This window comes from Pongo pygmaeus, chromosome 14 (assembly GCF_028885625.2).
Source record: "Pongo pygmaeus isolate AG05252 chromosome 14, NHGRI_mPonPyg2-v2.0_pri, whole genome shotgun sequence".
NCBI lineage: Eukaryota > Metazoa > Chordata > Mammalia > Primates > Hominidae > Pongo > Pongo pygmaeus.
In genome coordinates, this window is record NC_072387.2 from 34,525,229 (window position 1) to 34,552,921 (window position 27,693).

The 27,693-nt window shown below is 43.7% G+C and overlaps 2 protein-coding genes across 3 annotated transcripts in view; both read right to left on the reverse strand.

Moving 5' to 3' along the window:
• Positions 1-753: 753 nt before the first annotated feature.
• Positions 754-7,172, reverse strand: SHISA2 (shisa family member 2). The gene is made up of 2 exons (XM_054446090.2): positions 6,839-7,172; positions 754-3,264 (listed from the first exon to the last, which is right to left on the reverse strand). The coding sequence occupies exons 1-2, from the start codon at positions 7,170-7,172 to the stop codon at positions 2,711-2,713; spliced, it is 888 nt and encodes a 295-aa protein (XP_054302065.1). The 3' UTR covers positions 754-2,710.
• Positions 7,173-8,453: 1,281 nt separating this feature from the next.
• RNF6 (ring finger protein 6) overlaps positions 8,454-27,693 on the reverse strand; it is a 182,376-nt gene continuing 163,136 nt past the window's right edge. Inside the window, exon 8 of one of the 2 annotated variants that reach the window (XR_010123491.1) lies at positions 8,454-8,848. The gene's annotated coding sequence lies outside the window, so the exon portion shown is untranslated. Of the gene's footprint in view, positions 8,849-15,151; positions 15,218-27,693 lie in introns of those variants that run through there. The other variant, XR_008493303.2, reaches the window with a different exon arrangement.

Consider the following 27,693-nt stretch of genomic DNA (forward strand, 5'->3'; position numbering starts at 1 on the left):
TTATGAGCATATAGACTTGCTCATTTGTTTATGTATATCTATGGCTGCTTTTGTGCTGCTACTGCAGAGCTGAATGGCTGCTAGATACCATATGGCTGGCAAAACCTAAAATATTTACTCTTAGGATCTTTTTTTCTTATTTTTTTGAGACAGGTTTTCACTCTGTCACCCAGGCTGGAATGTAGTAGTGAAATCATAGCTCACTGCAGCCTCAAACTCCTGAGCTTGCAAGTGAACCTCCTGCCTCAGCCTCCCAAATCACTGATACTACCAAGTACGCCACCACTCCCAGCCAATTTTTATTTATTTTTTCTTTTTGTGTAGAGATGGGGTCTCACTATGTTGCCCAGGCTTGTCTGGAACTCCTGGTCTCCAGCGATCCTCCCGCCTTGCCCTCCCTAGTGCTGGCATTACAGGGGTGAGCCACTGAGCCCAGCCAGTCTCTGGATTTTTACTGAAAAAAAAGCTTGCCAATCTTTAGGCTGGGTGACATCTGAGATCCCTTTCAATTCCAAAGTTCTAGGAATTTCACTTCCAGAGGTAAGCAGGAATCCGCCATCAAACACAATACAGGGAACACCCATTAGCCTCATAATATAATGATTCCAAACGAACTGTTTCTTTTGTGTGGTCAACATTTCCCATGAAACCTGTAAAATAATACTCACTGACTCACAGAACATTCACGTAAGTTTCCCAGATATTGATTACTTTGAAAAGTAGGCGCTTGGTTCTAGAAAGCAATATTCATAATTTTTAGAAATTTTATTTTATTAACAGGTTGACTAGACCATCTGAAAAATTACCAAGTACGATGAAAATGAAAAAAGAAACCCAACTCCCCCAGGAATTCACATCATAAAATATTTCTTAATAAGTAAAATGATTTTCCCCTGCCTTTGGTTATTAAAAAATGAGTATCTTTGATGATACCAGTTGCCAACAATGGTTTTACATTATTCAGTCATGAAACAGAGTAGAAAGATGATCGACAGGTATCTATAGATATAAATGTGTAGAAGACCATACCATACAATGATTTGTTTAATTACAAAATCTTGCACATCCTTAAAGTTATCTTTTTTTTTAATAAGTAAACAACACACAAATAAATTCACTTGAATTTGATAATCTGGAACATTGGCAACGAATACAGTGCCTGTTGAGGCCTGGAAGAGAGAGGAAATCAAGAACAGTGTGGGAGAAGAAAGGCAATACTTCGTTGAAAAGCTTTTCTCTTAACAGTCCCTAGTGCCTGAAAAATAAACCATTTTGATAACAAGAGTATAAAAAGCCTTATGATCTGCAAAGTAAATCATATCTGGTTTAAATTTCATCCCAAGTCTCAGGTTATGGCTGAGGAGCTATACTAAGTATCTTTGTAACACATTTCTTTTTATAACTAAAACAAGAAAATGTTTTATCAGATCTAGGCAGAAATATTAATTACTTGCACTCAGGACTATATAGACATGGGGATCTGAAAACCAAACAGAAGGAAATGCCAAACCATAACCACAAGGCAAAATTAAAAGTAACTCAGAGAAGCAGTGGGTGATAGTTTATGATTTCAATATAAAAAAGAATGCATTACCTCTCAGATGTCACCTTAAAGCCAGAAAATTAAGATATAATCAAGAAGGGGATGAATGGTTTTATGACTACACCACCTACTACTTCAAGATTAAAATCATCTGAGAGTTCTGAAATGTCTTCATTAGTTAAGTAACTATACAATTTATTTCAGTCTCTTTTTAATGTAGAAAATCACTTTGTAATAAGATCTCTACATAAGGTAAAAAAGCACAAAATAGGCCCCCAAAAGCACAAAAATAGACAAAATATATATATCTTTTTACAATGAAATTAAGGTGTGCCTGTGGAATACTGAGACTGATGACTGATCTCACAGAGTTCAAACGGGTTTCCTTTTAGAGTAGTCCTGTTATTTGTGTCTTCCCCTTAACCTTGGATACATTAAAAAAAAAAAAAAAAAAAAAAAGGCTCAGGCTGGGCGCGGTGGCTTACACCTGTAATCCCAGCACTTTGGGAGGCTGAGGCAGGCAGATTGCTTGAGGTCAGGAGTGTGAGACCAGCCTAGCCAACATGGTGAAACCCCATCTCTACAAAAACTACAAAAAATTAGCCGTGGGGGCAGGCACCTGTAATCCCAGCCACTTGGGAAGCTGAGGCAAGAGTGTTGCTTGAATCCAGGAGGCTGAAGTTGCAGTGAGCCGAGATCGCACCACTGCACTCCAGCCTGGGCAAGAGAGCAAGACTCCGTCTGATTAAAAAAAAAAAAAAGGCCCAGGTAAAAGGGAGATAACAGGCATTTTGATCTTGTGCAGTCAACAACAAAAAAGAAATAATAATAACAACATAATAAAAACCCTTAATTTATCAGTTTATAAAATTCTTTCGCCAACCATATCTCAAGGGCACTTGGGACTCAAGCATTTTGTTACACACCCATCAGCAACATCACAGTCATCTCCAGCTGAGGCTGGTTTTCCATCATAAATCAATGATACCCTGGATGAAACATATCCAGAAACACTAATTCGGAGATGTTTTCATACAGTCTGGGGGCAAATGAAGCCATCCAAAGGAATCGTGCCACAAATACCACCGACATGTGTGGACTTCCACCTCGAGAATCCACCCCTGCCTTCGTCTCCCTTCAGTAAAGGAGCCCACCAGTGACTCTCGGTTATACAGTCACCGCTGGGTACATCTTCTGTTCACTGTTGGTGTGAGGGAAGGGGGACTGAATCTGCCTGTAGCCAGGCTGCAGGCCGTCCATGAAAGGTGGCACAGCTGTCATGGGCACAGAGTCATGCTGCACCGTGTACCCCACGTATGGGGGATGCAGATACTGCCCTTGATGTGGCACAATCTGGGTGGCCTGCTGACAGTTCAGCACAGAGAAATTCGTGGGCATGTTGACATACACGTTGTTCATGGTCCCTTCCGGCAAGCAACAGTTGGTCTGTGACCTTGTTGGGGGCGCCCGGGCTCCTGAGTTGGCGCTGGAGCTGGAACTGGCAGCTGTGCTGGACTGGCGTGAGGACGACCCCCGGGAGGTGCTGGCACTGGGGATCATCGGGATGGTCTCCATCAAGCGGTTACCCCCTGGGGCTCGGCTCTGCTGGGGATCCTGCTTAGGCCGGAGACATCTGCAGCAACAGGCTGCCACCAGGGACCCCAAGATGATAAAGGCGACAAACACTGAGCCAACAATGAGGAACGGCACGTAGATGGGCACTGAAGCAAAGGACAGAAACACAATGTTATGATTTACTCTACGAACACAGTACCAATCGCCGACTGGCAATGGTAATGAATGAATGAGCAACATTGATACCCACAGGTGAAGGACCTACACTGGGCTAATTTGTTCACATATTAGAAGTCCATAAGATGCACCATTCTGTATCACATGCTTAGAAAGGTCCTAAGACCCTACAGGCATGGCAGGTCAGCCCCTAGAAGCAAACTGTTAATATTTAGTTCAACTAATCAACTGCAAGACTGATTGAGCCAGATATCCGATTTAGCAGAAGTATGGGTTTAATAGGTTAAGACGGTTATGGTTCTAAACTTCCTACCATAATCAAACGGTCCAAACTTAAGTCTGCCCTATCATATTGTTGTAGGATCTTCATAGTAATAATGACTTTAACTTATTTAAAAGTCTTTTTTCCCCCAGAAAGTGATTTAAGTTCCTTGCAAATTTCTTTTTACCATTCTTTAGCAAGTTCTTTTTTCATAAGCAGTTAAGTCAAAAATTTAGGCCAGACTCTAAGTCACTACCATTTCCAAAAGGCATCTGTAAGGCACAAGAGGGTTAAGGAGAGGTTTAAAAAAGACCTTCTTCACTCTTCCCTAGCAAAAGCCACGGTCCTTCGGTGGCATTGGGTCCAGGTGACGGGGTCTGTGTGGAGGTGGAGGGAAGTTATTCCAGGCATTGGGCCATCCTGAAACAATGTCCAAGAGCAAACATCAGGAGCAACAAGACATGTGTTCCAGGAAGACGAGTCACCCACAGCAAGCCAAGAAGGCAAGAATGCACAGGGAAAGCCCTCAGAGCATAAAGCAACGGCCATCACACTTCACCCGGGAAGCTGATTTTAAAATAGAAAACCATAAAAAGTAAAAATAAAAACCTTTTGATAAAACCACTAGCAAACTCCATTTTAAAATCAGTTTCTGGCGGGGCACGGTGGCTCACGCCTGTAATCCCAGCACTTTGGGAGGCCGAGGTGGGTGGATCACCTGAGGTCAGGAGTTCAAGACCAGCCTGGCCAACATGGTGAAACGCCCTCTCTACTAAAACCACAAAATTTAGCTGGGTGTGGTGACGCGCACCTGTAATCCCAGCTACTCTGGAGGCTGAGGCAGGAGAATCGCTTGAACCCAGGAGGCAGAAGTTGCAGTAAGCCGAGATTGTGCCACTGAACTCCAGCCTGGGCAACAGACTGAGATTCCATCTCAAATAAATAAATAAATAAATAAATTAGTTTCTTAAAAAAACTTTTAGGACCCATAGAGATGGCACTACAAGGCTTTAGAAACTAGACGCAGGTTGACAGGGACAGAATCAGATGGGAGGTGCCTGCAGAATGCCTCTGAGCCACTTTTGTGGAATTCTATCCTATGTTACCAAGAGCCTGCATTTTCTGATGTGTTCTTGCCCCATCCCCCTGACTATATTTTTGGGAAATACACGAGCACAGGGGCGGATTGGGTCTTACTGGTCTTGGCAAAGCATAATGCCAGCCCAGAGTCGGATGGGGCAGCATTTTAGGAAGGAGCCCAGGCCTTTGAGGTCAGCTCTATGAATACCCTTTCATCATCCATTAGAGCAGCCGGGCTTTCTAATTATGCTCCTTTTCACTGTTCTGGTATTGCTGGAGTCAGTGTTTTTAAAGTATAATACCAGGTGGATTTACGGAGAAATAATGCCGTGTAAGTAAAACAATACTTTGTAGGTATTTAACCAAAGGCTGACTGTGGAAGATTTCCTGGAGTTTCAATGCTGAACAGAGCAAGTTCTATATATAGCGCCCCTTTAGCAGGTAGAAACACTTGCTACAGTGTCTGCAGCACAGCTGGTGCCCTGCAGTAGAACTGTTCTAATTACACTATCACTTCAGGCTAACTATGGATCACTGGAGAAGTGGATGCAGGGCTTTTTCCTTGGCGTGTTATAAATATTTCATTCTCTAAATTAAGACACCAGCCCTAAATATGTTATCAAAAAATACATTAATAGTAGTAAAACAGGAAAAAAATGTACCCCAATCATAGCAGAAACTAGCTGAAACCAGCCTCAGTCCACATAATGAGTTTTGGGGAGAAATAACTGTTCTCTTTCCAGGATTTTTAATTGGAAATGTAAATAACTACACAGGGGTAAGGAATGTAACGTTACTATAAGCCCGCCGGCAGGCTTAATTAGGCATGTTGCCCTTCACTGCAGAAGAGAAGTGAAAGAAATACAATTTTTAGGAAAAAAACGTTTAAAAGTAGCATGAAGAAGACATCCACGCACAACACAGGGCGTCATGAGAAGTCTCGTCCTGAGAAGTCCCGACTAATCCAAAGCCATCCCAACTTTTTGGAGACCATTAATGAGCCCAATTTAGCAGACATCTCACTGTAGCAGTTCGGGGTCTGGCTCGCTTCTCTGGGCTTTCTTCCATGGCCACACAGTCTGCGAGACTGAGCTTGCGTTTTAAGACTGCGCTGGTTCTGGAATTACGCTCTCTTCAAATTCAAGACAGCAGAACAATAGGAGTAGCATGCTAATAAAATGCTTGACTGCGAAAGGGAACGGCACTGAAAAGAGCTGTCTCTCACGAGGTCCTGGGAGGCAGCTCTATAAACACAAACCACGCTGTGCCAAAGCTCAGGCAGCCCGAACCCAGGCTCAGGGTGCTAGCGAAAAGTCTCCCAGGTAAACACAACGGGCCCACAAAAAGGAGGAGCCGCCCCTTCGGGGACACGTTTGCCATTTTACCTCTACACCTCCCCTCCCCCGAACTAAATAACACACACACACACACACACACACACACACACACACACACACACACACGCAGTGACTGGTGTAGACACCCCAGGGAGGCATTCCGGAAGGTTTCTGAAGAGTGAAATGCAACCTACCAAATTCTTTCACGGGTTTACTTTCCAACTCTGGCTTTGGCAATTTGAAAGAAAAAAAAAAATCAAAGCCACAAAGAGCAAGGCTGGGCACTGCTCCGATGTTACACCTACTAAGTCTGACGTGGTAAGGAAAACAGTCCAGAAGCCCCACAGGCGGGCCGCTGCAGGGGAGAGGGGCCGCCGCGTGGAGAAGATGGGAATCCGCGTCTGGCACAGGGCAGCAGCCCCGGGAAAGCCCTGAGGAGCTGCCTTCCTTTCGGGGAGTCTTCAGGGAAGCACCCCTGCCAGGCCCTCACGGGCGGGGGCGCACCCTCGCCGTCTCCTCGGGTACCCCTAAGACATGAAGCCCTATGGAGACAGGAGACGCCAGAGGGGCCCGGAGGACCCTGGTCAGAAGAAATATGGGGGCTGCCTGTGGCCCACACTGCCTTAGGAGTGTGATTTTGTTCGGAAAATTAACTCTAAGCCACCCTTTGGCTGACAGATGGAGAAACTGAGGCCCGTGGGGGTGAATTAGGGACCCACATCGACCAAATAATAAGCCAGAAGGCAGACTCCGCCTCCTAGTCCTAGGCCCTTTCCTGAATCTCCCCGGTCCAAGCTCCCAGGTCCCTGAAGTCCAGGCAACGCCAACCGTCCTCCCTTTCGCGCTGGGCACAGGCCGCCCTACCTGCCGAGCCGTCGGGACCGTCTTTGTCCGCCCGGCCAGGCTCGCCGGCGCCCTGCTGGCGGTCGTTATCGCAGCCACCCTGGTCCAGGCGCGCCTCGGCGCTGGAGCAGCAGTAGCGCAACGCGCAGCTGCCGCAGCAGATGGTGGCGTCGCCGCCGTCGAAGCGCTCGGGACACTGGAAGCCGATGCGCCAGACGCCCTGCGCGTCCAGCCAGCCGTGGCAGTACTCGCCGCTGGCCCTCGCCCCCGCCGCCAGCAGCGCGGCCAGCAGCAGCTGCAGGAAAGAAGCGGCGTTCCGGGAGGAGGAGACGGACGAGCGGCGACCGCCCCACATGGCACCACCCTGGGCGCGGGCGGCGCGTCTCCAGAGAGCGCAGGGCGGTCTCCGAGAAGTCGTGGCCCCGGCGACCCCCGGGCCTCGTCACTGACTGTCCCGCGGCGCTTTCCGCGCGGGCCACTCCCCTGTACCGCGACGCCCAGGAGGCGACGACGCCGGGCCCTAGGTCCAGGAGCTCCTAAGCCATCCCCGTCCTCAGCCGGTGGCCCAGTCCCCTTAGGGACCGCCTTACGAGTTGCACTCGCTGATGGAAATCTCGGGATACAGTCAGAAGGCCCCCGGGGCTGTCGTCCGGAAGCCCCTGGAGGCTTCACCGGCAACCGGACCCTCCCTGAGCATCCCCGAAGGGACGCTCACTCGAGCCGGATGACCGCTGGGCGCGCCGCCGCGGACCTGGAGCCAGGGCTCTGCCGCAGGGTTTAAGCCTCAGGGTCCCGCGCGCGAATCGGGGCCCGTCTCCCCTCCTTTATTCCCTTCTCGGGCGGGTAGAAGGGGCGAAGGCGGGCAGTGCACTCAAGGCTCTGGGCAGCAAGTGACGCAGCCGGCCGCGCTCAGCCTCCTCTGCCCCGAACTTGGTCCGCATGGCTCCGGCCGGGCTGCCTGGACAGCCCACGGGGGTGCAGCCCCGACGCTCAATCCTCCCAGCACGTCGCGGAGGGAGCGCTCCTGACCCCGGGAACGCCCAGGACGCAGGCGAGGGTCCTGCGCGCCCCCAGCCGCTGTCCCGGGAGCCTGCCCGGCGGGCGGCGGCCGCGGCTGCTGCTGGGCGCGGATCCAGGCGGGCGGCTCGCCCCGGTTCCCCTTCTCCGCCTCCCCGGCTGCAGCGCAGTCCTACAGGAGCCCGGCAGCCTCCGGCCGGCTCTCCCTCTCCCGGTCGCTGCTTCGCCCTCGGGAGGTGCGCACCGATGGAAGCCTCCCACGGAAGCTTCGTTCCTCCGGGTTACGGGAGAAGCCAAGCGCTGCAGCCGCCCGCAAACTCGCTTCGCCCGGCGCCAGGCCAGCTCCGACTCCACTCGCTGCCGCGCTGAGCCGCGGTCTTATAGAGGCCGGCGGCTCCCCGGCGCGCATGCGCGCTGCGCGACTTTCCCTCCCCCCTCCCCCCCACCCCAGGGACGCCCGCGGGCCCCGGGCAGCCCCTCACTTTCCTACCCCGGGCAAGGAGAAAGGTGTGGCCAAGGGCGGGATCTGCCTGCTGGAATAGGCGCGGGAGGAAACCCAACCTAAGCAATCCAGGCCTCGCTAACACAAATAACAATAATAATGGAAGAAACTCAACTTGCTTTGTGAAGATCTTTGGCATTCAACATTCGGTTCGATTCTGCAAACTTCTCAAGGAATTATGATTACTTTCCACTCTGCAGATCATAAAATCGCCACTCAGATGAACTCTCTCGGCTTCCAGCAGCTGATGTCCTGGCCACGGTTGGTCCCAGGCCCTGTGCAGGAAGAGCACCGATGTTTGTAGCAGGGTTCACACGCCTAGGGCTGTGTCTGGTGGACTGGAGGCCTCCACCACAAGGTGGAACGGAGAGAGTTCAGCAAAGATGTCACACATTCGGCCACGGTCTGGATGATCTGTGTCCCTTTTTCTTTCTATGTTTGGGTGTGGTGATTTATCGGATTCCAGTAGGAAAGTGCCTCCGTCCAACATGTGGCCTTAGTGGTTTAGACAGCTGCAGTCAGGAAGAAAACAAGGTTCAGACAGACCAGAAATTCAGCTTTGATGAAGGAGAAATTAATAGCTTCTCTCTTGCGGAAGCTGGAACAACAGGTGCTGATGTTATTAAAGCAGCAGTGCTTATTTTTAAAGGAACGAATGCCGCTTCCCACACCGTCTGGGAGTTAGCAGACCTGAATTCTAGACCCAGCCCTACTAGTAGAGAATCACTGCGTTTTTCTGGTCTCAGTTTCTTCATCTATAAAGTGGAGCATAGGATGTGACGATCACTAAGGTCCCTTCCAAGTTCATGACTTCAGAACACAGGCAGTATTTACAGCAAAGACACTCAGGTTCAAGCAGCCATTGGATGCTTGTGTATGCCTGGTTAATGTGAAGATTCAGACATTGTTGATTATTCTTCCACTTGCCCCAACAATGTCAAATCCAAGAAAAAAAACCTACCCTATGTCCCCGCTCCCCAACACACACCTTATTCTTTTCACTAAACCTCTCTCCAAGCATTGCACTTTGTTTTCTTGCAGGTTTTTGGTTGTGTATCGTTTTTAGCTACACAAAATTATATATTTTAAATGCACTATTCACCAAATTTCTTAAGCTAGTAAGCTAAAAAAAATTTCAATGCCAAGAAATCATTCATTCAAGAAATACACGCCATGCACTTACAGTGTACTGTGTTCTGTGCTGGGTACTGGGACTCATCAAGAAGCCAGACAGCATGGCCATTTCCTTCAAATAGGGCCTAAAGTCTCCAGGGTAAAACAAAGAAATCAGACAAAAAGACAAAGAACTGAATAAGCAAAGGGAATGCAAGTATGAGCAAAGCTCTAACCCACAATGAGCAGCATCAATTTAAGCACATAATCTAGGTTAGGGTGGGGAAGGAGGTCAGAAAAATCATCAAAGGAATAACACTTAAAAAGAGACCAGAAGAAGCCAAGGGAAGACTGAGTTTTTCAGAATGAGTCATTTTCTTAGAAGATACCATTAGCCAACATTTATTGAGAGCTTACTATGTGTCAAGCACCATGCTAAGAATTTCATGTGCAAGGTTTCATTTAATCCTTACATCAGCCCTATAAATAAGACAGTATTACTATCCTCATTTTACTGGTGAGGATACTTGCTCAATCCCTAAAGATAGAGAATGTCGGTTTGCCTGGACTGTACCCAATTCTTCCTGACTCCAAAGCCCACCCACCATACTGCTGGTCACTACAGCCTCCACCACACTGCTGGTCACTACAGCCTCCACTACAGAAAGCCCAGGATTAATTAACCGGGAGTCCTGTACAGATCATGAGATGCTCCTATGGCAGCACAAGTTGATTTGGGTGGTGTTCAGAGGGTGAATACTTTCAATTTTGCCATTTGGAAAAACAATTAATGCAAGAGAATTGTACTTATTGTACTATTTAGAATTGTATTATTTCAGACAGTACCTATGCCATAACCTCCTTCCAGGATCCACTTATCCTACTCACCAAAACATCCACAATTTGTCAGAGTTTATTTATGAAGAAAAAAAATTGTTTAACATTTCATATTGGAATTGACTTGGTGACTGGATAGTGCCACCTTTAAAACACAATGTTTTTGCCAAATAGTCTACAATTTAATCTATAATTGGTGAACTTAGAAGTGTGGTGCTCTGAGAAAATTCGTCTTCTTTTTTTTAAAAAAAATTACTGTGTTTCTTTTCTTCCTTGAAAGTTAAGGAGAGGCCCTTTCATAGTTACTTTACGTAGTGGTTGATTGTCTTCAATGCTGAAAGATCCTCTATGTCACTTTGTCTCTCTTGTATTATCGTTTCTTTGTGTATCTGGAATGTTGAACTGAAATTTTATAAAATAACTTGCCAAGTATTTAGTGAGGTTCTGCATGGGAGGTGCCACTGGGAGATATTAAAATAGTCTTGTTCCTTCCATAGGAAATAAAAAGAAATTCCCTCATTGGTCTTAACAGACAACCAAAACTATTTCACTCATTTCTTCTGAGAAGCTATAACTAGTAATTACAACACATAAGTAGTAGTAATCATAATTTATGATAATCAAAACGAAATGTTAGGCAGTCTGCCAAAATATATTGAAAAACATATGAAAGAGTGCCGCCCCCTTTTTAAAAAAGTTGAATTCTATAGTCACTAACTGAAAAAGTATATTTTCAAGTTATTTTGCCTTTCAGTATGTGCCTGTGCATATATGTATAAATATATATATGAATAAAATCCAATTGATTTAAAAGCAAACTTCTGACATATCTTCACTAGTACAAATAGCAAGTCATATAACTAAAGAAATGATTACTTACAACTTTACTAACTGGAGTTGATACAAATCAAATGGAGGTAATCATATTTCATTTGGCTGGCAGTTCTAAAAGCTGCAAGATCTACAGTGTTTTTCTGCAAGTTTCAGCAAGAGCAGAAGGTTCTTACCATCCGCACACCCGTCAGCAGTCTGTTTAGGGAGAATGGCTTTCACTGGGTTCATTCATTTTTTTTTCTCCTCTTCTCTCGTAAATAGAAATAGTACTGAAAATTGGCATTTGGTTTACCAAAAGTTCTTTTAAGTTAGAGTGTTTTTGTTAAAACCCAAACAAATATGTTAATTTATATTTATTTTAATTTTGTCATCTGATGACCTAAACTTATGTTCAAAAATGTTCATAAATTTATGAAAAAAATTGTTCTTGCTTTAAAATTTTTAATTTTTCACCCTCCTTATTTTTCTTGTAATTGACATACTGACTTCCAGAAAAGTAATTTCCATATTTTCAATTATATTTCTTCTCGTTTGTCATTATAAGCTCTTGACATAGTTCTCTCTCATCCCCCCTCCTTACTCCATTGTTTTACTGAACCCTCTTTAATTTTGATTTTGATGTTTACTATGGATATATTTTCATTTTGGAGATATGGAGTTTCATGGAGGGCTTATTTCACTAATGCCTTCATATCTAAAAGAATGGCATAAACAAAAGCAAAATGTGCGAAGATTTGCAAATCGTATATATGAAAAGAGTCTAGTATCCAGAATATAAGAGAACTCTTACAACCCAGAACAAAAAGACAACCCAACCAAAAAACTGGCTTGAATAAATATCTCTCCAAATAAGATCTACAAAAGGCCAATAAGCACATGAAAACACCTTCAACATCATTAGACGTTAGAGACATGCAAATCAAAACCACAAAATACCACTTGACTTTCACTAAGATGACAATAATAGTAATGATGATAATGGGAAATAATGTTGGTAAGGTTGTGGGGAAATCAGATCCCTTGAATGCTGTCGTTGATGGGAATGTAGAATGGTTCAGCCACTGTGCAAAACAGCTTGGCAGTTCCTCAAAAAGTCAGACATAGAATAACCATATGATCCTGCAGGTCCACTCCTAGGTAACCCCAAAGAGATGAAAACATATGTAGATACAAAAACTTCCATGTAAATGTTCATAGCGCTGCTTACAACAGCCAAAGAGTGGAAACAACTAAAATATCTGCTAACTAATGAATGGATATACAACATGTGTTATATTCATACAATTGGAATATTATTTGGACATAAAAAGAAATGAAGTATGAATACATGCTACAACACAGATGAACTTTGAAAACACTGGGCAAGTAAAAGAAACCAGACACAGAAGGCACATATTGTATGAGCTCATTTTTATAAAATGTCCAGAATAGGCAAATCCAGAGAGACAGAAAGTAGATCAGAGTTGGGCCTGGTGGCTCACACCTGTCATCCTAACACTTTGTAGGAGTTGAGGCAGGTGGATGGCTTCAGCCCAGGAATTTAAGACTAGCCTGGGTAACATAGTGAGACCCTGTCTCTACAAATTTTTTCTTTCAAAGTAGATCAGAGCCTGTCGGGGGCTGGGAGGAAGGAAGAAGGGGAAGTGACTACTTAATGGGTACAGGGTTTCCTTTTGGGGTGAAAATGTTCTGGAACCAGACAGTGGTGATGGTTGCACACATTACAAGTATAATAAATGTCACTAATGGTATTTTCATGTTGTGTGTATTTTACCATAATAAAAAAGAATCTAGAACAAATAAATAAATAAAAGTCTGCAGCTGTGAAAGTAGTTATCTGCCCATGATGTCACTTGGAGGTTCTGAAGCAGGTGCACCAATTTTGAGAGGATCTATTCTTTTAATAGTGAATGGCCCAGAAAGAGAATCATTTAGGAAGTCTGAAACACAGCCAGATACTTCTGAGCATAATTCCAATTCCCTAAGCTAAATGTTGCAAACCTTGTTACGGACTGAATTGTATCTCCCCAAAATTCACATGTTAAAGCCCCTAATCCCCAACGTGACTTTACTAGGAAATAGTGCCTCTAAAGAGGTAATTAACGTTAAATCAGTGGGGTCCTAATCCAAAAGGACTGGTGTCCTTATGAGAAGAAGAGACACCAGCCATGTGCTGGCACAGAGCAAAGGTGGTGGCCTCACACAGTGAGAAGGCAGCTGTCTGAAAGCCGATGAGAGAGGTCTCAGGAGAAACCTAAACTTGCAGGCAACTTGATCTTAAACTTCCAGCCTCCAGAACTGTGAGAAATAAACGTCGGCTGTTTAAGCGCCAGTCTGTGGCATTTATTATGGCAGCCCGAGTTGACCAATAGACCCTCCCTCCCCTTTCTCCTCTCCGCTAACATCAGGAATGCCATGAGATGCAAGCATGAGGTGTTCCTTCACCATGGTCCTCAAATGTAAGGCAGCTTGGGCCTTAGCTCTATCTATGGATCATGCAGGGATGACTTGAAGTGACAGGAGCTACGTATGCCCTAGAAACAGTTTGAGAAAACTAGATCTCAGTCTAGAATAGGAGACAGTAAATTTGCACTGATTTACTGTCAGCGGTTGGAGAATGGAGTGAGGCCAACTGGCTGCTAAGATTTGAATATTGTACATATCCAGGTTCAATTTCCTCCTGAACATTTTATTCTGGTCTCTATGGAATTATGATTTCTTTTATTCCCTTGACTCTTCTTCTAGACGATCAACTCCTTGAAGGCGGAAACTAAACCTTGCTCATTATTTTTTGCTGTTGTTGTTTGTTTGTTTGTTTGTTTTGAGACAAGATCTCACTGTCACACAGGCTGGAGTGCAGTGGTGCAATTACGGTTCACTGCAGTCTCGACCTTCTGGGCTCAAAAGATCCTCCTGCCTCAGCCTCAGCTGGGTCTACAGGTGTGTGCTACCATGCCTGGCTAATTTTTTATTTTTGTGGGGATGGGGTCTTGCTATGTTGCCCAGGCTGCTCTTGAACTCCTAGGCTCAAGCAGTCCTCCCATCTTGACCTCCCAAAGTGCTGGGATCACAGATGTGAGTCACTACACCCAGCCCTTGCTTATCTCTGAGTCCTCTGAGTGCTGGACAGACAGTAGGCTCAGTTTATCCATTCAATAAATATTTATTAAGAATGTACTATATGCCAGGCACAAAAATCCTCAGTATTGACTTATTAGTTTCAAGGAATTTGAAATCAATGAAATTACCTAAATGTGAAAAACATTCCAAGTACTGTACAGCAGCTCGGATATAGGCTATCTGATAAGACTAGGGGAAAAAAAAATAACTGATGCTTGGTCACACCCAGTGGCTCATGCCTGTAATCCCAGCATTTTGGGAGGCCAAGGTGGGGGGATCACTTAAGCTCAGGAACCAGCCTGGCCAATATGGTGAAACCCTGTCTCTACTAAAAATACAAAAACTAGCCAGGTGTGGTGCACACCTGTAATCCCAGCTACTAGAGAGGCTGAGGGATGAGAATCACCTGAACCCAGGAGGTAGATGTTGCAGTGAGCTGAAATTGTGCCACTGCACTCCAGCCTGGGCGACAGAGCTAGATTCCATCTCGAAAATAAATAAATAAAAATAACTGATGCTTGGGAATAAATCCTTGGACAGTGGTTTCAGAGGGGAAGGTGATTACTAGGACATAGCCTCCCATGGTCCTGCCCCCACAGATTTGAGGCTTAAAATAAGAGTTTTGCAATGAAAGAAGATGCAAAAAAGGAACAAGCTGCTTCCTCTCCATTACCATGTGAAAGAAAAATGCAAGCTATCCACAGATGGACGGTAGGACGTGGCAGCTATGTGCTGTCATTAGCGGTCTTCCCTTTGGTTGTAGCTGCCTCATGTTCAGTATTGGTGGACAGTGGCAGTACCAGTGGCTTCAGCAGGCACTAGCTGTATCTCCCGGACTTCTGCTCTCAGAATAGAAGGCATGGCTGAGAGCTAGAGGAGGGACGACGAAACTGTGCCCACTTCCTGCTTACCAGGAATATGAGTTCGAGAAGCACCTGGAGACACTTTTCAGGGATTCCCACAGTGGAGAAACATTTCTGAGTGGGATGGAGCAAAAGGAGGTAGAGAAATGTTTTGTATGAAATTATATTGTTTTACATTCAGGCTGAAAAACTAGATTGCTTGAATATAATTTCACATTTTTAATTAAAATAATTCAGAAGGCATTTTTGGATTATAGTTTCCTTGAGATTTCTCATTATTAAAATCATTGTTTTTGTATGATCAGGTCATAGGGAAAAAAGTCCCATTGATCCTGGGTGTTTAGATTTGGTATAAATAGGAACTCCCTTTATCAAAGCAGCCTTAGCAGCCTTCTGGTAAAAACATAAAAAGATAAAAGAATCATTGTGCTGCTTATTTTAACAGAAGCAGAATTACGGCCTTCACAGCACAGCCTCACAGTGGTCGTAATTATCCCTGTCCAAATACGTTAACTTTTTCAAACCAAGCCGTCTCTCGTTCTATGGCTTCAACCTCATTTTTGTACCTTTTGGATTAGTAAGAGATTTTCTTTGGCTTTTGGAAGAAGTCAACCTCTCAGGAAACAATTGAATTAAACTTCATGTTTGTTTAAAGAGTCCTTGGATAGTACCCCACCTCTGCCTTTCCTCAAAATGTCTCCGATGAAAGAATAAACAGAGAATGTTCTGCATTGTGTAGTATCCAAAAGGGCAGGAAAATGTTTAACAAATTCCATATTCTGAAAATGTTATCGTCCCAATTACACCTTAAGACTTGTTAAGTATTTCAGACCATTTTGCAGCTTTACAGCATTCAGTACACTTCTGGCTTCATATTGTTAATTCTTATATAATATAATAGTTATCTGGAGAGTCTCCAACTAACTAACCTTCATTACTCAATTAGAAGGAAGGGTTTTTTTTTGTTTTTTAATGTTTTTACGTTAGAAAATATACTTGAACAGGTGAAGTTCAATCAGCTAATAGCCACTATTTGTTGAGCATCTGGTATGTGCCAGGCATTGTGCTAAATTTTTTGACATCATTATAGTGTCTTATCTAATAAATACATTATTAAGTAAGGTAAAAAAAAAAAAAAGGTTTCACTTCATCCGCTTTTCTAAAATTTCCTAAAAAGAAATTTCCAGCCTATGCACAGTTATCCAAGTATTTTAACACAAAGCCTTTTCCAGTTTTTGTTTTCAATGAACTGTTTTCTAATGTTACACAAATGAGATACGATGTCTTATCAGAAAAAAATCCACAAAGCACTGGCATTCTTAACTTCTATTACTAATTTCCTTTTTGGTGCACAGCGGTTTGGTTTTATTAGGTGTACATATTTTTAGTTACTTTATTCCTGGAAGTGGAACAATTTATTTTGGAGACATGAGGCCCAGAAGAAAATATCAGAAAAATGCAAAGCAGAAAGTATAAAAAAGTTTAAGATGATTATTATTATGCACAAAGAAAGTAAAGGGGGAAGTTGCTCCAAAACTATCTTCAACAACTTGAAGGAATATTTTAGGAGGGCCCTGGGTACAGAGAAGACAGACCAGAGGAAGTGGAGTTGAATTACAGAAAAGTGATATTTAAAGAACACTCTCCAACCAGCGTAGATGCAGAAGCAGTCATGCAGATGACTCGAGAGGTCAGGAGATTTCCCAACCCCTCTGTTTCTTAAAGACTCGTGAAATCACCTCTAGCTTTAGAAGGAGAGGGGGAGTCCTAGGATATTTCTATGCCAGTGGACAGGGTCAGCACTAGTTAAAATCCTGGAGACTTCTTACTGGGATTTCTTTCTACCTTACTATACAGTGAAACATTTATAGGCTTGTCATAAAGAAAACAGCAAACATGGTTGATATTTGTTCTTTTGACATGGGTCAAGCTTCCTGACTTCCTCAAACAAATAAAAAGATGATGATGATGATGATGATTTGAGACAGAGTCTCACTCTGTCACCCAGGCTGGAGTGCAGTGGTGAGGTCTCGGCTCACTGCAACCTCTGCCTCCCAAATTCAAGCAATTCTGCCTCAGCCTCCTGAGTAGCTGGGATTACAGGCATGTGCCACCACACCTGGCTAATTTTTGTATTTTTAGTAGAGATGGGGTTTCACCGTGTTGGCCAGGCTAGTCTCGAGCTCCTGACCTCAGGTGATCCACTTGCCTCCGCCTCCCAAAGTGCTGAGATTACAGGCGTGAGCCACTGTGCCCGGCCTAAAAATATTTTTAAACAAGACAAAATTGTTATTTCTATTAAATGTATCTGGTAACTGATTCCAATAGTATTTCAATTAGTGCTTTGGAACAATAAGCATTTTTAGTGCTTTTGAGAGTGTGAAGAAAGGAAGAGTGGAGAGTGACTTGCCGCAGGGCTGCTGCCTGGAGACCCAGTGATCTGTGGGAGTAACAGTTCTGACTTCTGCACTCTGGAAAGCAGGACTCAGTTTCAGATGTAGGCAATTTACATTTATAGACCAGGTCAAGCAAATTGGACAGTTTAAGTGAGCACTGAATGAGTGAGAACATAAATATGTTGGGGCCTATAAATGGTCATATTTATGGAGCGCAGTAAAATCCGTATCTCTCCCCACTTGGAGAAATCTTGCCAACTGGATTGAAAGCAGTGGTCATGATACCGAGTGCTGAAACCACAGGAGAGGCAAACTCTGCTCTTGATATTGGACTTCCAACGTCTGTTGTACTATTTCAGATGCACTTGAATATTCACTATCCCATGGTAGAGAATGGATAATAGGTGCTAAGAAACGTCAAAAACAACAAAACACAAACAAAGAAACAAAACACCCCAAACCAAAAAGCAAACCGCTTCCTTTTGAACTCATTCATAAATCTACAAAATCTGTACCTGACTGCCAAACTCAGCCTAATTTTTGAGAAAATATACTCCATATGTCATTTGATAGGAAGAGAAAGATTAAGCCAACTCCAAGTAATAAAAAATGGGTAACCAGTCCCACGGCACAGCACTCACTACTGTTTTATTCATTACGGTGGGTCCTGTTTGGTAGTCTTAGAAGCGAAGCTGAAGATTGGAGCTTGGTTTACTTTACGTTCTGGGTGTTGGAATAGATTTAGCCTTCCAAATATAGGAAGCACAGTCCTCCAGTTGTTGAACTCCAGTGTGAGCTAGCATTGTGGTGTCTGAGTCATGAGCAGGGAGCAAGCTCACTAAGCTAGAAGTCTTTCTAAAAGATGACTAGAGAAATCCAAGAGCAGATCCTCTCCACCCGTTTGTGTGTCACGGTAAGAAAACACTACCTCCCTATGGAAATATTCTGACATTGTTGCTTTGTCTCCAACTCGCTGGAGATTCCAAGATTCCAAGAATAAAGAAAACTTGGGATTCTGATCATTGATGTGTATCAAATTTTCACACTCCCTTAATTAATTTCACCATGAGCTATTGATTTCGGCAAACTTCAACATTGATTGTTTTTTCCCCCCACTAAGAAGTAGGTTAAGGGCAGTTTAAGTGCTCTAGTTTTTACTGATTGATAAAAGCATGCTATGTCTAATTGACTAAAATGAATTAGAAACTCTGTTTTTTGTTTGTTTTTACTTTTTATTTGCAAGTAATTTCAAAACAGAGAAAAAGTTGCAAAAATTAAGAATAGTACGAAAGAACCACTGATTGTTAAGATTCTGGGCGATCCATTTTATGTCCACACGGTGACTCGTAAAATTGAATTAACCCGACTCCTTCTGATTTGGGGCTATCTGTCATATAGACTTGTAGACAAAAGCACCATCATTACTAGTTTTATATTGTTTGGTATGACAGAACCCAAACCATTCTCTGGAATGGGTCATTGATTTTTCCCTGTTTTCAACAAATTATTAAATCTAAATCCTATGCTTAGTGAAATACTATTTGGGTAGCCCACTGCTAGCAGCTTGGCTAACTTCACACATACTGTGAGGCTGAACTTTGGGCCTAAGTGCTAAACTGAATACAATTCTACGTCTTTCCATTCAGAGAAAAATATATGAACACCTTAACGGGCCTAAGATTTCCTGGCTTTGGCTCTTGCACTCCATCTTCTGGCCAAAAGTTGGTCTTGAGATGTTTAAATTGAATACACCAATCATTACAATCAGTTACATAACATAGAACCTTCAGAGCATTAGACAGATTTCAGCAAAAGAAATGCATGAATGTTATACCCACGAAAATGTACTGCCTCCATAGAAAAAAGCAATTTACGGGATCAGAAGGAAGATGACTACAAAGCGAAAATGATGTCCTGTGCTTACCTGGAATGCCAATCTGTGATGCCCACATCAGGAGTATGCAGGCCAGGGTTTTATGGCCAGGTGACACAGGCAGAGGAAAAAGAGGTGGGGGGAACACTGGGGGGCGGGTGGGGGGAACACTGGGGGGCAGGTGGGGGCGGGGTTAGGCACAGGGAGCCGTGGTCTGATTATTGCGATTTTACTTTACATCTTAGGTAACTTTTCTCCAAGACACCAGCTCTGAGATCTACGTTCCTTGAAGGCAAGAACTGAGTTCAGTTCATCTTCATATCATCCACAGACCACACAGTTTCTTGTTGAATGAGTGAATTAAGAACGAGCCACTAATGTATTCACTTTTTAAAAAAAAATGTGCAGCCATGCTATTTAAACTAATCTGACACACAAATATTAAATTTAGAAATGTATCTAGAAATACGTCTATGTAGTCACATTCTTTGATTTGCTCCTGAGATGGAACCTATTTGTGGAAACAAATGATCTATTTAGAGTTCTAATTATTCTAGACCTGGAGTGGGCTAGAATGAGTATATAGTTTACATCCAAAATTAACAGTTATCTTTTTGGTTTTTAAAAATCATCATAAACGATTCTACAGATCCTATCTATAGATTCCATATACTTTGGCCTCTTCTGGGTTTAACAATATTTGCAACATACTCTTAAAAGAGGTGAAATAATTGTCATGATGCCATGGTAGTGACTGTCTCAACAGTGAGAAACATGAAGGTTTTGGATAACTGAAGCAACAAGGCATGGAGACAGGTTTCTACACAACATCAAGTTTAAATCTCCCAGGGACTAGGATCCTTTTTGCATAGATATTTCCTGTCCTTAACTTCATCCATACTTTGACTCAAGAAGCTTTGCTGATAAGTTTCACTGACGGTTAAAATACAATGCAGGGCCAGACATGGGGCTCACACCTGTAATCCCAGCGCTTTGGGAGGCGGGCTCTTGAGCTTAGGAGTTTGAGACCAGCCTGGCCAACATGGTGAAACCCCATCTATACTAAAAATACAAAAATTAGCTGGGTATAGTGGCTTATGCCTGTAATCCTAGCTACTTGGGATGCTGAGGCAGGAGAGTCACTTGAACGTGGGAGGTGGAGATTGCTGTGAGTGGAGATCGCGCCACTGGACTCCAGCCTGGGCAACAGAGCGAGATTCCATCTCAAAAAAAGAAAAAAAAATACAGTGCAGTATTATAACTAATTCTGACCAAAGTGAAAAATAGTGAAAAAGAAGACCTGCCATTTATCAAAGACCTACTGTGTGCCCAATATTCTCTACATACATTGCCTCATTTCATCTTCTAAGTGCCATTTGGGATCACAGAGACGTGCAGAGCTCCGCTTTGGCCTCATGTTCAGCTGAAATCTTGCTGTCTGCCTTTGCTTCCTCTCTGGAAACCTGCTTTATGTCACTCCTGAACTTGCATCAGATAAATGGTCATCTACTTGCATAGGTTACCATTGTATCTAATCATTATAAGAGCATCAGTGATACAAAGGTGGTGTGATATTTTAATTTGTTGTTAATATTATAATAGTTTTCACTTTTAAATATAGATAAATATTCAACATGAAACCTGGAGTGAAAAACCTCCTGTAAGTGTTTAGAGACTAGAATTCTATCAGTCAGTCAAAGTATGAATTCATACTTCTTCTTCTTCTCATTATTATTATTATTTTGATACAGATTTTCACCCTGTCACCCAGGCTGGAGTGCGTTGGCATGATCTCAGCTCACTGCAACCTCCACCTGCTGGGTTCAAGCCATTCTCCTGCCTCAGCCTCCCAAGCAGCTGGAATTACAGGTGCCCACCACCACGCCCGGCTGATTTTTTTGTATTTTTAGCAGAGGTGGGATTTCGCCATGTTGGCCAGGCTGATCTTGAGCTCCCAACCTCAGGTGATCCACCTGCCTCGGCCTCCCAAAGTTCTGTGATTACAGGCTTGAGCCACCGCACCTGGACAATACAGTGTTCACTTTTAACTATAGGTGAACATTCTACATGAAACTTGGAGTGAAAAACCTCCTTTAAGTGTTTAGAGATTGGAATTCTATCAGTCCAAGTATGAATTCATACTTTTTTTTTTTTTTTTGAGATGGAGTCTCACTCTGTTGCCGAGGCTGGAGTACAGTGGCGCGATCTCAGCTCACTGCAAGCTCCACTTCCTGGGTTCATGCCATTCTCCTGCCTCAGCCTTCCGAGTAGCTGGGACCACAGGCACCCACCACCATGCCCAGCTAATTTTTTTGTATTTTTAGTGGAGACGAGGTTTCACCGTGTTAGCCAGGATGGTCTCCATCTCCTGACTTCGTGATCCACCCACCTGAGCTTCCCAAGGTGCTGGGATTACAGGTGTGAGCTACCGTGCCCAGCCGAATTCATACTTCTTATTGCAAGACTGTGGTGAGTGCAAAAGTCATTAATCTTATGTAAAAGAATGCATGTTTTAGGATACATATTCTTTTTTGAGTCCACAAACATACATGGAAATTTAGATGATAATACATGGCAGAATAAAAAAGATTAATAGGCTAGGCATGGTGGCTCACACCTGTAATCCCAGCACTTTGGGAGGCCAAGACAGGAGGATCACTTGAAGCCAGGAGTTCGAGACCAGCCTGGGCAACATAGTAAGTCCACTGTCTCTACAAAAAAAAAAATGTAGCTAGGTGTGGTAGTATGAGCCTGTAGTCGTAGCTACTAGGGGAGCTGAAGAAGGAGGATCACTTGAGTTCAGGAGGTTGAGGCTTCAGTGAGCTGTGATTGCCCCACCACACTCCAGCATCTGTGACAACGTGAGATTCTGTCTCAAAAAAGAAAAAATCACAAGGAGGAAAAACTCCCCAGTCATTCTACAACAAGGTATGATATACATCATCTTTGATTCAAATATAATAAAGACTAAAGGGAGAAACATTGAATATATTAAAATGAGCCACTCAAACATCTTGCTTCTCTAACAATCACAGGTAAAAGTGGGCTTTATTTATATGTTTGGTAGGCAGCTGACAGAGAAGAAATCTTACTGACGGTGGAGAAATTATTGTATCTTCCCCATCATGTCAAACTTATAACATTTAACTGATACAACTTTAATAATAAAAACATGTTAATGTGGCAGGTTGAATGCAAGAATGGCTCGAATTCTCTACCCCTGCACATATTCAGACTCTTGAAATGTGACTTTGGAGCCCCTCCCACCGAGAAGTGGAGTCTATTTCCCCACACTTAGAATCTGGGCAGCTTTGTGATTTACTTTACCTAACAGAATGCAGCAGAAGTGACCATCCTGAACTCAGTTCTCAGGAGGCCTTTCAAGCTTCCATTCCCACCCTTAGAACCCTCTCATGCCATGAGAGCAAGCTCAGTTCTCTACTGGAAGATGAGAGACCGCATGGAGCAGAGACATGTGGTAGGCAGCCCTCCACCCACCTGGCAAGTGGCTGCAGCCACAGGAGCTGAGTCAGCCCAGCTGAGACCCTACAGGTCTGGCCCAGGTCAGTAGAACCACCTAACTAACCAACAGAATGGTGAAGAATAGATGTTTATTGTTAAATACAACTGAAGTTTTATGGTTACTGGTTACATAGCATTGTTATGACAAAAATAATGATATAGTTAATGAATACTTTTTTTTTGAGATGGAATTTCACTCTTGTTGCCCAGGCTGGAGTGCAACGGCGTGGTCTTGGCTCACTGCAACCTCTGCCTTCCAGGTTCAAGTGATTCTTCTGCCTCAGCCTCCCAAGTAGCTGGGATTACAGGTGCCCGACACCACACCCAGCTAATTTTTGTATTTTTAGTAGATACTGGGTTTTACTGTGTTGGTCAGGCTAGTCTCGAACTCCTGACCTTAGGTGGCCCACCAGTCTTGGCCTCTCAGAGTGCTGGGATTACAGGTGTGAGCCACCATGCCCAGCCAATTATTACATTTTAATAAGAATATCAGGTTTATCCTTTTATTTCAGAAATCCATGTTATGATGGTAATATTTGGCTTTGTCCTCAGTAACTTTTACACTTAGCCATTTAGAATTCAGCCAAAGTATGGATTTGGTGCATCTCTAAGAGGTAATAATTGTTATTTTCAACTTAAAAATAATTTTTAAAAAGCACACGTACAACCAAGGCTCATGAGGGTTTCTCAGACCCAAGTTCTAGTCTATCTCATTCCAGAGCTGTGTTCTTAACCACTAAGGTACATCCTTCTGAGGCAGCTCACACCTGTAATCCCAGCACTTTAAGAGGCTGAAAAGGGAGGATCACTTGAACCCAGGAGTTCAAGATCAGTCTGGGCAACATAGTGAGGCCTGGTCTCTACAGAAAATTTAAAAATTAGCCAGGCAGGGTGTTGCATACTTGTAGTCCCAGCTACTCAGGAGGCTAAGGTGGGAGGATCACTTGAGCCCAGGAGTTTGAGGTTGCAGTAAGCTGTGATCACACTATGCACTTCAGCCTGGATGACAGAGCATCTTTAAACAAACAAACAAAACAACCCCAGCTACATGAGGAATGAGTTCCAGCAAGAATGGAGAAGTCATTCTATGGCACGATAGATGATTTATTCTGGGTAGAAAATGAAGAAAGCTGCTTCCATTTGAAAACTGATACCTGTGTACACTATCAAAAATAACTTGGGCCAGGCGCAGCGGCTCATGCCTGTAATCCCAGCACTTTGGGAGGCCAAAGTGGGTGGATCACTGATGTGAGGAGTTTGAGACCAGCGTGGCCAACATGATAAAACCCCAACTCTACTAAAAATACAAAAATCAGCTGGGTGAGGTGGCTTACACCTGTAAGCCCAGCTACCCAGGAGGCTGAGGCAGGAGAATCACTTGAACCTGGGAAGCAGAGGTTGGAGTGAGCCAAGATCATGCCACTGTACTCCAGCCTGGGCAACAGAGTGAGACTCCATCTCAAAAAAATAGTATTAATTTGATGATTTTCTGGGAAAAGGGTCTGATAGCAGGAAGTATTATAATCCCATCACATACTGGCACACAGATACTCAATAAAGGCTTATTGAATTGATGAAACACATTTCAGTGAAATATATTTTGCAGCTTAAAGAAAAATCTCTTACTTTTTTCTTTTTTTTGAGACAAGAGACTTGCTCTGTCACCCTGAGTGGAGTGCAGTGGCACAATCATGGCTCACTGCAACCTTGAACTCCTAAATTCAAGTGATTTTTCCCACCTCAGCCTCCCAAGTAGCTGGGACTACAGGTGTGAGCTACCACACCCAGCTGATATTTATTTATTTATTTATTTGTTTATTTATTTATTTTGTAGAGACAGAATCTTGTTATGTTGCCCAGGTTGGTCTGGAACTCCTGGGCTCAAGCGATTCTCCCTTGGCCTTCCGAAGTGCTGGGATTACAGGCGTGAGCCACTATGCCCAGCGTCTTAAAATTATGATTTTACAATACAGTCCTTTCCGTTACTCTCCTGACGTAGTTACTCTAAAATTAGAGCAATAATGTGACCACATGGGTCTAAGTGTGCACCCTCCTCAGATTGAACTAAACTGCCATTTGAGGGGAAGTTGTTGGGGAATCAAGCAGTGTGTTTGTAAGATTGGCACAAAGGAAGCCAACTAGCCTGTGAGTGAGCATGCCAGTGATAGAAAGCAAACGGACCAGGTAGATAAGATCAGTGGTACCCAAGGTCATTTTAGGACCAGCAACATCAGCATCACCTGGGAACTTGTTAAAGGCAGATTCTCGAGCCTCACTCTGGCCTGCGGAATCAGAACCTGAGTCAGGCTCAGCAATCTGGGCTCTAACATACAGATTTTTGTTTTTTGTTTTTTTGAGACACAGTCTTTCTCTGTTGCCCAAGATGGAGTGCAGTGATGTGATCTCGGCTCACTGCAGCCTCCACCTCCTGGGCTCAGGTGATCTTCCTGCCTCAGCCTCCTGAGTAGCTAGGACTACAGGGGCACACCTCCACGCCCAGCTAATTTTTGAATTTCTTGTAGAGATGAGGTATCGCCGTGTTTCCCAGGCTGGTCTTGAACCCCTGAGCTCAAGTGATCTGCCCACTTTTGCCTTTCAAAGTGCTGGGATTATAGGCATGAGCCACCATGCACGGCCTCTAACACACCCTCTCTGATTCTGATCCTGCTGAAGCCTGAGCATCACCAGGCGAGAGAACAGTGTCATTCCAAAGGAGGGTTTCCTTCTTCCTACGCTTTAAGTTTGGGTCTTACTCTCAGTCCAGAAAAGTGGAACCAGGTAGCTCTTACCTTCCTAGTTCTCTGCTCCCAGAGGTTCCTGCAGAAGTTGGAATTTCCTTGTTCTGTAGCTCAGTTTGTTAAAAATGAAAGTGTGTGGGAGAAAAAGGTCAGGAGAGGGTAGCTAGTGATTGCCCTTGGCCTGCCCGTGGCCGTGGCCTCCTGCCACCACCTCACTTTCCTCTGGTTTCCGGGGCGGGTCAGCAGCCTCCCCTCTCCTTCAGTGGAATCCTCTGGCTGCTCTGAAGAGGTTGAAGTACCTTGTATGTCATGTGAAAAATATTTCCAAGCAAAGTGCTTTGCCTCCAGCTGCGAAATGGATTAGTTGCTTAAAATCCCCAAAGAGTGTCTACCATCAGCTGGAGTTGCTATTTTAAACCTGGACAAAAAAGAGTGTGTGAGAGGGGAAGGGATTGTGTATTATGTACAGGAAAAAAAAAACAGTTTTAAAATATTCTTTTCCTCCAAATTGGGAAATGGCACACACAGGCGAAGAAATGTATGAGGAAATGCAATATTATTTTACTTCCTATATTAGAATTTTTTGGTCCAATAGCCTAAAATTTAATTAATTGTAATAAAACTCCTTCTGAAATTGGAATCAAGAAATTTAGCTTTTGGGGATTTAAGGGATTGTGGAATTAGATGAAAAAGAAGATGAAATTCAGCCCCTGCAGACTCTGGGGAAGGTGCGTTCCTTGTTGACCGCTTGCCTGGGTGAACTGTCTGGTTACATTCGGGAACACTCTATGCAATACGGCATGGAAATCAAAAGTGCCTTTTACAATAGACACGACAGATTCAAATTATTCCTCAGATCTGGATTTTTTTGCCCTCCAAGTTCATTGTTCTCCATAAAAATGAGTTTCAAACATCCAGTTAAAACCTGCCAATCATTGACTGCCTGAGGACACTAAACCTGCAGAAAAGTTTGTCCATGGATCATCCCATTAATGTTGCCATAACTTGTATTTTTTATTGATACCTGATATACATAGTTATGGGGTACATGTGATGTTTTGATACATACAATGTGTAGAGCAAATCAGGGCAATTGGGGTATCCATCACCTCAAACATTGATCATTTCTTTGTTTTTTGTTTGTTTTTTGAGACAGAGTCATGCTCTGTCGCCCAGGCTGGAGTGCAGTGGCGCGATCTGGGCTCACTGCAACCTCTGCCTCCCGGGTTCAAGCAATTCTCCTACTTCAGCCTCCCGAGTAGCTGAGATTACAGGCACTTGCCACCATGCCTAGCTAATTTTTGTATTTTTAGTAGAGATGGGGTTTCACCATGTTGGCCGGGCTGGTCTCGAACTCCTGACCTCATGATCTGCCCGCTTCAGCCTCCCAAAGTGCTGGGATTTACAGGCATGAGCCACCACACCCAACCTATTCATCATTTATTTGTGTTGAGAACATTCCAAATCTTCTCTTCTAGCTATTTTGAAATACGCATCCTACTGTACTAATATATAGTCATCCTACTGTACTAACTAAAACATAGTCATCCTACTGTACTAACAAACACTAGACCTTATTTCCTCTAACTGTATATTTGAACCCATTAACCAACTTCGCTTCATCCCTCCTCTCCCCCTACCCTTCCCAGCCCCTGGTAACCATCACTCTAACTTCATAGCTCTATGAGATCAATGTTTTTAGCTCCCCAATATGAGTGAGAACATGCAATATTTGTCTGTGCCTGGCTTATTTCACTTCACATAATGACCTCCAGCTCCATTCATGTTGCTGCAAATGACATGATTTCCTTCTTTTTATGGCTGACTAGTATTCCACTATGTATATATCTCACATTTTCTTTATCTATTCATTCATTGATGGATACTTACATTGGTTCCACATGTTGGCTGTGGTGAATAGGACTGCGATAAACATGGGAGTGCAGATATCCTGATAAACTTATTGCTTTTTGCGGGGTATATATGCTTAGAAGTAGGATTGCTGGATCAAATTAGCCGTAATTTTATTTACTCTGCAAACATTTATTGAGCACTTACTAG